The 11,477-nt window shown below is 56.2% G+C and overlaps 1 protein-coding gene across 1 annotated transcript; it reads left to right on the top strand.

The window, feature by feature from the left end:
* The first annotated feature begins 7,371 nt into the window (after positions 1 to 7,371).
* LOC114041596 (platelet glycoprotein VI-like) lies at positions 7,372 to 9,406 on the top strand. The gene is made up of 5 exons (XM_027860112.1): positions 7,372 to 7,411; positions 7,496 to 7,528; positions 7,953 to 8,249; positions 8,856 to 9,146; positions 9,215 to 9,406. Exons 1-5 carry the CDS (start codon positions 7,378 to 7,380, stop codon positions 9,298 to 9,300), a joined length of 741 nt encoding a protein of 246 aa, XP_027715913.1. The 5' UTR covers positions 7,372 to 7,377; the 3' UTR covers positions 9,301 to 9,406.
* The last annotated feature ends 2,071 nt before the right edge of the window (positions 9,407 to 11,477 follow it).

Raw genomic sequence — 11,477 nt, 5'->3', positions numbered from 1 at the left:
GTCGTCGTACTTGTGATCCCGCTGGCCCTGGGCACTCTGCTGTCCTAGGCATGGATTGGCTGAAAGGGATCCAGAGAAGGACGCCCGAGATCCCTTGGCCTGCCCTGAGCGTGCAAGCACACACAATAAACCACCAGGTCAATGTCGCATGTTGCCTCTCTGTCCTGGGGATATGCTGGGAGCGGGGGCTTCCCTGGGAGGGAGGAGGGCCACCTAGGCACATGGTGGCCGTGGGTCTGTGCTCCTTCAGGTGCCTCGGCTGCACTAGGACAGTATGGACAGGCGTGTGTGCGTGAGCGCGCGTGTGTCTGTGTATATGTATATGTATGTGTGTATCGTGTAAGTGTATGTATATGTCTGTGTGTATGTCTATATATGTATATGTGTCTATATATGTGTATGTGTGTATGTCAGCATTGTGTCTCTGTGTATGTGTGTATATGTATATGTGTATTTATGTGTGTGTATCTATATATGTGTGTGTATATGCATGCATGTATGAGTATATACATGTGTCTGTATGTATATGTATTATGTGTGTATGTCTGCATATGTGCATTATGTGTATCTGTGTGCCTGTGTGTCTATGTATGTCTGTGTCTCAGGACTCAGCATCTCCCCTGCTTGGGGGAGGGCCAGGAACAGCGCCAGTGCTCGCCTCTCTCCAGCCTCCTGTAATGTGGACTCAGGCCTCTCTGGTCAGCCCGTCCTCATCCCTTCCTATTCTTTCCATTCCAGTGATTCTAAGCCTGGGCCGCCATTGTCCAAGCCTCCCATCCCATGCCACACGCCCCCAAAACATGCCCCTACAAATTGCTCCCCGGGTAACAAACTTGCTTTCCCCTTCAGCCTTTTCCTTTATCTTTCCATCTTTGGGTTCTCCCCGAGCCCAGGCTCCCTCCTGATGACATGGCCGCCCAGGCCACCCTTCCCCTAACTCCCTGGTCCTGCTGGGGGAGCTGGAATAAGACTCCCTCCTCTTTTTTTTTGTCTTTTTGGCGAGGCAGTCAGGGTTAAGTGACTTGCCCAGGGTCACACAGCTAGTGTCAAGTGTCTGAGGCCAGATTCAAACTCAGGTCCTCCAGATTCCAAGGCAGGAGCTTTGTCCACTGTGTCATCTAGCAGCCCCACGACTCCCTCCCCTTTGGCCCTTCCAGCCTCTGCCTCTTACACCCATGTCTCAGTGAGCTCTCCTGGGAGGGCCACGAAATCATACCTCCCACCCACCCAGAATCCACAAACCTGCAAGTCACTCCCTGCCCATCCGCCCTCTGCTGGCTCAGTGTCTCGCTCACCAAGAGACTTGATACACATTGGCTCTCCCTCCTCATGACCTCACCCTTACCTGCAGAGATGGTCATCCCACCCCGCCCCCAAAAGCTCCACCTGCACATCCATGGACTCTGGAATTCCCTTAACTGGTCACAGCCCCCCAGCCCCTGTTCATCTGCACCCTGACCTCCAGCAACCGAACCCCTTAGTTCTTTCCCAGGCAGCTGCACCACCTACATTCGGCTCTCCTCCCCGTCTTGGCCCCTTAGGGAACCAGTCCGGCTGGACGCTGTCCTCTGGAGTCCCATCACCCATCTGGCTCTGGCAGGCCTCCCATCATCCACCCACTTGTACCCATCCCACTTGTATCATTCAGTCAAGAAACATTTTTAGTACCTACTGTGCGCCTGCACTGTGCTACACTCTGGAGATACAAAAAGAGGCAAAGTGCAGTCCCTGGCCTCAAGGAGCTCCCAGTCTAATGGGGAAACAGCAGGCAAACAAGGATGCCTGGACAAGCTGTGCACCAGGTAGAGCGGGGACAGTCGTCAACGCGACGGAAGAGGGAGTGGGAAAGGCTTCCTGTGGAAGCTGGGTTCCAAGCTGGAGCTGAAGAGAAGCCAGGAGGAAAGGAGGAGAGGGAGAGCCTCCCAGCCAGGAGGTGGAGGATCTGCTCCAGGCAGGATGCAGAGGCCAGGGTCCCGGAGCAAGGAAAGTGCTGAGGAAGAGAGGGGGTGGGCCTGGAGTCGGGCAGCCCCCCAGCAGCTGTGGCTGGGGAGAGGAGGAGGCTACAGAGGTGAAGGAAGTCAGGAGGCCTTGGTGCTACATTGGACATGGGAGGAGGAGGGAGAGGGAGGGAGATGGGGCAGTCCAGGATGATAGCTAGGTGGTCGTGACCGTAATAGGGAAGGGGGGGCGGGGGTTCTGAGGCAGTCAGGGTCACAGAGCTAGTAAGTGTCGGAGGTCAGATTTGAACTCAGGGCCTCCTGACTCCAGGGCCAGTGCTCTATCCGCTGTGCCACCTCGCTGCCCCGTGAATTTAGTTTTGGACATGGTAATTTCAGACGTCTACTGAACATCCGGTTTAAGATGTCTGAAAGGCAATCAGATGTGAGACAGGACACTGTCAGCAGAGGCATTGGGGCAGGAAAAGGCAGATATGAGAATTGTCAGCCCAGAATGGAATCCTGGGAGCTGAGGAGATCCCCAAGTGAGATAGGACAGAGGGAGAAGAGAAGAGGCCGGGGGCAGAGCCCAAGGGACCTCTCCGGTGGGAGGGTGAGGAGAAGCAGCGGTCAGAGAGGGAGGAGGAGAACCCGGGGAGCAGAGCGTGTGCTGAAAACCTAGACAGAAGAGAGCATGACCAGCGGTGTCCAGTGCTGCGGGGAGAAAAGGCCATTGGGTTTGGCCACTTTGGAGGGGGCACTTTCTGTTCTCTCTCTACCATGAGGGCTGAAGCTGGACTGAAGAGAGGGAAGGGGGAGAGAAACAGAAGCAGCGGCCCCTCCTGGGGCTGGCTTCTCAAGGAGCTCCAGGACACAGCTCCAACTCATCTCGTCCCACACTAAACTCGTTCTCTTCCCTGCCCCTACCCCTGAGGAACGGGGAGGTTAGAGAGCAGCAGACAGATAACTGAGCTGATGGAGAAAAGAAGCAGGGAGGGGGTGTCCTGGTAGCCAGGAGACGGGAACCCAATTTTGATGTGGATTGTGTGAACCTCAAAGGGAAGAGGGCCTGGAAGTGGCAATGGGGAGCAGGGGCAGGCCAACGCCCTACATCTCAGCCAGTGAGCAAGAGAGCCCTGGAAAGGGCAGCCGAGGGGCTGTGCATGGGAAGCCGGGGTTTTGGTGAGAGCCAGGAGGCGAAGGACAGGAGAAGATGGAGTTTGCTGCCGATATAGCAGGCATTCCAGAGAGCACAGCGAAGGGGCTAGGTGGCTTTAGTGGCTTTGCTGGGACGCTGGGTGGGGGGAGTTGAGGGGGATGGGCTAGAAGGTCGACACGATGGCCTGTGGGGTTTCAGGATACCTCCGATGGGGAGGGTATGACCAAGGAGGAGTTGGCCCATCATTAAGTGGAAAATTAGGAGAGATTTTCAAAGTCAATAATACTATGACTTGGGGGTGAAGGGTGGGGTCCTTTCACAGTCTTGGGTAATTCAAGTAAGAGAGTAAGAACCTGGAGCTGAAGGTGTGACGAGATGGGAGACCACGTTCTGCACCAAGCTCCTTTCTCTCAAATCTTGCCCCCCCCCAGGTGGCCCTTGTCTTTGCCAGGGTTAATGCCAAGCAGACTGCCCCACTCCCCCCACTAATCTCTCCTCTCTCCGGTCCCTGCTGCCCATTTCCCCCACCCGTGAAAAGCCCTCCCCTGGTCCATCCATCCATGGCCATCTCTCCCCTCCCTGTCACAGCTAAACTCCTAGAAAAGGCCTTGGTGCCCCCTGTGCCCCCCCCACCTCCTCTCAAGTTAACCCCTTCCAATCCGGCTTCCGGCCTTATCAGAGCTACTCTCTCCAAAGTTACTAACCATCACCTATGGCCTTTCTTTAATCCTTCTCCCTCTGGATCTCTGCAGCCTTGGCTTTTCTAGGATTCGCCCTCCTGGTTCTCCTCCCAGCCTTCTGACCACTCCTCAGATCTCTTAGTGGGTCTTCATTCAGGTCAGCACCATCCCCCACCCTCAGGCTCTGTCCAAAGCCCTCTTATTTCCGCTGCTGATCTCATCAGCTCCCAAGGATTCAATTAGCATCTAAGGGTGATTCACCCCACCTCTTTCCCAACCCTCACTCTGCCACCTCCGATGCCTTTTGGACATTCTGAGCTGATTTCTGTAGACTTTAAATTCAACGTGTGCAAAACTGAACTCATTCTCTACCCACCCCATCCGCTCTGCCCCTCATCCCATCTCCCTAATCACTCATTTCCTGACACAGCCCCCTTACCCCTGTCCACAGGCCCCAACCTGCCCCCTGGCTTCCTTGATAAAGCACCCTCCTCCTCACAAAATCCGTGGCCCTCAGTTTCTCTGATAGCTCCCGCCTAGGGCCAATAAAAAGCCCAAGCTGTGTGGACCCCAGGCCTCTCACACTTGGTAGAGATCTGAGACCTCGTGAATCTATACACCCCAGTGACTGACCAGATGAAGACGAGGGGGCCAGCTCCCTCCCAGAGAAGCTCAGTGCCCCTAGACCCTTGCTCCGGAGGCAGAAGAAACCTCCTCTTTCCTTCCACGCTGCCTCATGGCCCACGTGGTCACCAGAGAGGCACCGCCATCCTCTGCCACCTGAGCTTGTCTGTCACCTGGCTGTCACTGACGCTCAAGTCCCACATCCGACCTGTTGCCGATCGATTTTACCTTTGTCCCATCTTTTGTACCCGACACTGCCCCACCTTGGTGCTGGCCCTCAGCACCTACTTCCTGGAGTGTGAGCTGCTGGTGGATTTCCCTGCCTCAAGCCTCCCCACCCTCCACTCACCTGTCAGCAATTTTCCTCTAGCACAGATCTGCCCACGCCAACCACCCCCCCCCCCCCCCCCCCCCCCCCCCCCCCCCAGCTCAGTAAACTCCCTGTGTCACCTCCAGGACCAAATACAAAATCCCGTCTCCCATATTCCCAGCTCTGCGTCACCTGCCCCCTGCCCTTCAGCCCAGGGGCCCTGGTCGTCTTCCCCATGCCCCCTCCTCCTCTGCACCTCCCGGCTTCCCTGGCTTCTTTCGGGTGCCAGACAACCCCCTCCTGACTCCGCAAGAAGTCCACATTTTCCTTTTGTTTGACGTGTCCTGTTTGCTGTTGTCTCCTCGGGTAGACTGGGAGTGCCTTTCTTTATATATCCAGGGCTTAGCCCAATGCCCGGCATACAGCAGGAGCTTAATAAATGGTTGATGATGATGAAGAAGAGGACGATCCTTGAGGCCCCACAATTACATTCAGGAAAATCAGAGAACCTTGCCAGTGGTCCACCCAGGGGATCTCAGACATCCTCCAATCACACGCCTAGGTCATTCCAGATCCCCAATTTGTGCTAGCCAGCTCTGGAAATTCTAAATCAAGAGATAGAAGAGGCCCCAGAGGTCATCAGTTAGCAAGCTCTAATTAAGTGCCTACTGTGTGCCAGGTCCTGTGCTAAGCACTGGGGATACAAAGAGAGGCCAAAGACAGTCCCTGCCCTGCTATCAAGGGAGACGCGTGCCAGCCATGACGAGCAAACACAATGCAGGGAGAGACAGGAGGACACTGAGGCAATTGGGGTCCTCCAGCTGCAAAGCCTGCCTCCTGCCTGCTGGCCCTTCTCCCGGAGACCCTGCAATAGCCCCAGAGAGATCCCAGAGACCTCAGAGGGACAATCCTGGAGACCGGCCACAACCAAGAGCCCCTGGGATCCTACAGAATTAAGGGGCAGCCCTGGGCAACCCCGAACACCACCATACAAGCCCTGGCCAGGGTGTTGGGGGAGGGGAAGTCTCCCAAGAACCCACCTGGAAGGTGCCCACATAGCACACTGGGGCGTGAAGGAGGGGAAGGGGGAACTCATTCCAATCACACAGCCTCAGGTCAGCTGTTTCCAAGTTTTTGTCCCGCAGCCCCCCACAACCCCATCCAGGCCCTTGGGAAGCTTCCCCAGCTCTGGAGCCCTAGGAAGAAGCTTTCCCCAAACTGGCTGAGATGCAAATGAAGCATCTCCCCAGGGGCTCTCTCCATCCCCTTACACTTGAGGCCCCAGCAGGAGTGATGCCCAGAACCTTTCCCGCAACTGAGTGGGGAGGGAGGGGGCCATCATGATAAGGTCCACTGCTGTGGCTGTTGGGCGCTAACACAATATTTTCTGCCCCAGGTTCCTTTAGGACTACTAGCCTCACTTTCCAGATAAAAAGCAAAGTGTCAACCATTACTGTTATTCTAAGAAGGACAAATGAAATTAGGCTGCATGAGCACGTTTATTTCTCTCAAAGCTGGTAGAATATGCATACAGAGCTATGCAGGGGAGCTCATGGTGGAAATGAGCCCAAGGATGGACAGACAAAGGGGACCTTACATCCTCAGAGCAATTCCCTCTCAGTTCTCCCTCCCTTCCTGGCTCAGGTTGCCTGTGTCAGCCAAAATTGTAGTCTGCATGTGTGTTAGCCGTAATACGGACATCGGACAGACTGTCAATACAATAAGATAAGAGAATGGACAATTGAAATGATGGATTCAGGATGTCTGTGTTTCTTCTGTCATTGACATGACATAATACAACAGAAGAAAACACAAGAAAAGCCCCATTTCAAGATAGTATCCGGCTCAAGGCGCCCTGCCCTGGACAGTCACAAACAAAAGAATGCTCCTGGTCAGCTTCATCCGGCCTTGTAGCTGCTGACCCAGGAAGAGGCATTTGGGGTTCACCCAGAGAGCAAAGCAAAGCAGGTCCATTCTGCCAAAGCACGCAAAGCATGAAGGCCAAGGTGGGCTGAAATGTCCAGGTGTTAGGCCTTTCTCAGGTGGTGGGGGCTCGAAATGGTGTGGGGAGGGGGCCACAAGGGGAAATGACTTGGTTGTAGGCATCATGAAAGGTGGGATATGAATGCAGCCTGAATACCTCCTAAGGCCAAGTCTGGCCTCTGCCCACCCCTCCATGCTTCTATCCAGAGGCTGGCCAAGCTGAGAATGACTCACACTTGCCCACTCCCATTCACAATGCAGGGCCACAACTCCAGGTCTGAAGACCTGAGTTCCAATCCAACCTAAGACACTTTCTAGCTGTGTGACTCTGGTCCAGTCACTTCCCTTCTGCCTGCCTCAGTTTCCTCATCTGTAAAATGGGAACAATACCTCTTCAGATTGTTGTGAGGGTCAAATGAGAGAAGTTTGGGCTTAGCACGGCGCCTGGCACACAGTAGGTGCAGTACAAAGTTAGTTCTCACTCTCTAGCAATCAGCTCCTTTTACAGAGGGAGGAAACTGAGTCCAGAGGAGGAGGGCTAGCCCATCTGGGCACCCTCAAGGTCGCGACTTGCCTTGGCTGACCTTGAACCGGGCTCTGCCCTCCCCCATTGGGCAGGGCTGGGCCAATGGCAGAGCACCTCCCGCCCCGCCCACCCACCGTGCCCCGAGGCGTGGAGAAAGCATGGAGCCCAAGCGTCTGCTCCTGCTCTGGCTCGGTGAGGGCCTGGGGCGGGGCTGGGGGGGGGGTGGGGGGCTGCTGCGGGAGCCAGCCCTCATGGGGTCTGCTGTCTCCCCCACAGGGCTGTGCCTGAGCCCCGGGATCCAGGCTTTCTGTGAGTGCTCTCCCAGCCTGCACGCATTAGGCCGCCAGCCATGTACCTGGTGCTGGGCCCTGTCCCAGAAACGCAGTGCCTGGCCTGGGGAGGGGGGGCCTGGGAGGGCCCGGGAGGCAGGAGGGGAGGGGGGAGGGGGGATGGGAGACCCTGGGAGAGGGGATGGGAGGGGGGAGGGCCCGAGAGGGAGGATGGGAGGATGACAGGGGGGATGGGAGGATGACAGGGGGGATGGGAGAACCTGGGTGGGGGGATGGGAGAGCCTGGGAGGGGGGATGGGAGAGCCTGGAAGGGGGGATGGAGGGGAGCCTGGGAGCAGGGAGGAAGAGGTCCGAGCGGGGGATGGGAGCGGGCAGCGCTCTGGACGGGCGGCAAGGGCTGCCACCTCCCGGACTTCGGGGCTCCCTTCCACCCACCCTTGCAGATTTCTGGAGCCCGGCTCCCGAAATTAGGATGAAACCAGGAAACATCCGCCCTCTGGGCAGCTCCATCACCATCAGCTGCTACACACCCCTAAGGGCCGACTACTTCCGCCTGGAAACGGTTGATACTGAAGGCGATGTCCAAGTTGGGGAAAAGGTTCCGGCCATCTACCCGGGGCACGAGTGTCACTTGTACCAGCCCTCCCTAAGGTTTGAGCACGGTGCCGGATACCGCTGCCTCTATAATTTCGAGGGCCAGTGGTCTAAGCGTAGCTTTTTTAAGGACTTAATCATTTCAGGTGAGAGGGGCGCCCTTCTGCCAGGAGGGGCCCCAGGACCACGGCTGGCCAGCCTGACCCCCACCCTCCCTCTCTCTGCCTGTCTGCCCATCCATCAGCCTCCCTGCCCCCTCCTTCCATCACTGCCGTTCAAAAGGGTCTCTGGATTCTCCCCCACAACCTTCTCTGCTCCGAGGTATTTGTGGGTTTAGATAAGCAGAGATCCTCAGCACCCCACTGTGCACACACACACAAACACACACACACACACACACACACACACACACAGCAGGCTGGGGTGGGTAGGCAGCGTTCTAGAGCCTGAAGGAACCTCAGGAGTCATCTTTAGTCTCTAGCATCTCCCAAAAGGAATTCACTGGAGAGCCCACGGCCCACTGGGCCGCAGGGCCTGCTAGTGGCCATTTCTGAGAGCTCGCTCCTTCATCCCAGGAAGCCCCTTGAAACCTGGTCCTGCCCAGCCAGGAGAGAAGACAGTCTCTGAGCACCCCCTCCCAAGTCCCCCAAGGCCGCCCCCCTCCCCCCAGAGGAGCTAGAAGAGCTTCCTTTTACAAAAGAGGAAAGCGAAGCCTCAGAGGGGTGGGCATTGAACGGGCCGCCGCTTCTCAGGTGTTTACAGCAAGCCCTTCATGAACATCACCTCCACTAACGTGAAGGAAGGCAGCTCGGTGGTCTTTCACTGTAAGCCTACCAAGGACCAGTTCGAGGTGTGGGTGCTGATCAAGGGGGAGCCCGACACAGAAAACTTTGTGGTGGAGCAAAGAGAAAAGGACTTGGAGCACCAGATAGAGGACATGAACCCGAGCCATTCCGGAGTGTACACGTGCTACGGTCACAATGAGGAAAACCTGTACCTGTGGTCCCACCCCAGCGACCCCGTGTCCATCGACATCATCCAGAGTAAGCCAGTGTTGGGGCAGGGCAGAGGCTCTAGTGCCCTCCCACACCCCCTCTCTTTGTTCCCACAGAGAACCTCGCTCCCAGATACTCTCCTGGAATCCCTCTCACCTCGGTGGTCCTGGCCCTGATCGCCCTGCAGAGCCAGCCGGCGTAGTCCTGCCCAGGCCAGGACGGATATGTGGATGGAGCAGCCAGACCGACAGGACTCCCTCCCCCCTCCCGACCCCCCAAACCAGGCTAAATAAAGTGCTTCTGATCCATGCTGTGTGGTCTTCGTGTCCAGGACGGGGGACAAGGAAGCCTCTCACCAAGATGGGGCACCTTTCTTGGGCAGCTCTGACTCCCCCTTCGGCCCCGAAGAAAGGACGGCTCCCAGGCGGCCATCTGCTTACTGGGAATGGCTCCACGGGCTGCCACACCCCAGGCAGCCCACCCTCCTGGGGCATGGGCTTAGAGCCCTTCCCCATGCGGGCTGCCTTCCTCCATCCTTCAGCCTCGGTGCCCAGAAGTGAGCAGAGCAGTCCTGCAGGTGGGGTCTGTGCAGGGCAGGGGGACGGTGGGACCAGCACTGGCTGCCCTATCCCTCAGAGTTTTGGGGGCTGCCCCTTTCTCCAGCTGACTCAAATTAATTAAGCTCAAAGTCCATGAAAGCCCCCAGACCTCCTCTTTCCTTTCTCTGTCCTGGGCCTGTGAACCCAAGGAGAAGGGGAGATCCTGGCCATATGCTCTGGCCTGTCAAGTTTTCCTCTGGCTACTATGTCCATTCCTCGTGACTTGGTGTCATCTGCACATTTGATAAGAAGGTGTTTATTCAACTCACTGATAAAAATGTTGAACAATCCAGGGCCTAGCACAGATCCCTGTGGCATCCCACTGGAGACGGCTGCCAAATTGGTACCCGATTATTAAAGACCCTTTGGAGTCTTAACATTCCAGCCAGTTCTGAATCCATCTAAATGTAACATCTTCCAGCCCGTCTCTCAGTATTGTCCACAGGAATAGCGTGGGATGCTTTGCTGAAGTCTAAGTCAGCTCTGGCTGTAGCATGACTGTCCAAAAAGGACACGATGTGGGTGAAGTCTCCCTGGCTCTCTACGTATGCACTAATCCGCTCTGTTATGATTTATTCCAAAATGTTCACAAGGATCCAAGTGAAGCAGTTTGTAGAAGAATTAGGGGGTCTTAGCGGGTGGTAAGACAGAGTAAGTCTGCAGTGTCCTATGACAGGCAGAGGACCGATTGCAGCTACCATCCCCGGAGCAGCAGGTACAAGCAGGCTGGGCCCTGGCGAAGAGATGGACGAAAGAGAAACTGAGGTTTTCTGCAAGCAAAGAACTGTTAACAAAGCCAGTAAGAGACCCCGGAGAAAGGGGACCCCTCTGCTGTCACACGGGAAGGGAGGGAGACATTACAATTGGCTATACTGAGAAGAACGGGTTGGCATTCAGCTGTGGTCCATCACAGCCCTCTCTGACAGTTGAGAAATGTTCATCTTGTCCCCTTGGGGGAAATCAAACCTCCCCAGCTGCACAAGGACAGACAAGAACAGAAAGCTTGTCTTTTGTGGGGGGGGGGGCACCAGCTTCAGCTGCTTGGGGCTTATGAATGGTCCCAGGGCCCAGGTGCAGAGATCACAGCAGAGGAGAGGGCATTGGCCTTGGAATCAGCAGGACCTGAGTTCAAATCCTCTCTCAAACTCTTACTCCTGATGTGACCCGATAAGATGAGTGGGGTAGACTTGAAGGTACCTGCCGGCCCTCCACCTCTGATTAACTGAAGGGATGGAGATATGGAGGTTGAAGAAAAGAAGGCTCATGGAGAAAGAAGGCAGGAAGGGATCCTATCAGATCCTCACAATGACCCTGTGAGGTAGGTGCTGTGAGGATCCTCATTTTACAGATGGGGAAACTGAGGCAGGCAGCAATGTCCTGACTCAATGCCTCTGGGAGGGCAGGCTTGGTCAAGCCTGGAGATTGCCTGATGTCCCTTCGGTCAGTCTGGGACACGGACCTCTGGCAATGGTGCCCCTTGCCTTTCTGTCCATGAAACAAACCCAGCTCTTCCCCAGCATCTCAGGGTTTCACAAGAAAACAAAATGGGGGGGGGGGGGGCAGGACAGGCTCTCTCCTCCACTGAGAGAAGCCCCTACAAGAGCCACCCCCCAGCTTCTCCCATGATGGGAGGTCCCGCCAGCTGCTGAGATGTCCCTCGGCAGGCACCCCGCGGCTGGGGCAGGAGGGGAGACGGACCTTGGGGCCGGGCCAGCAGGAGGGGAGATGGACCTTGGGTCCAGGCAGGCCAAAGGAGAGATGGACTCTGGGTCCAGGCAGG

This window comes from Vombatus ursinus, unplaced genomic scaffold (genome assembly GCF_900497805.2).
Source record: "Vombatus ursinus unplaced genomic scaffold, bare-nosed wombat genome assembly UNPS02014175.1, whole genome shotgun sequence".
Classification (NCBI taxonomy): Eukaryota; Metazoa; Chordata; class Mammalia; order Diprotodontia; family Vombatidae; genus Vombatus; species Vombatus ursinus.
This window is presented reverse-complemented; position numbering and strand designations above follow the sequence as displayed.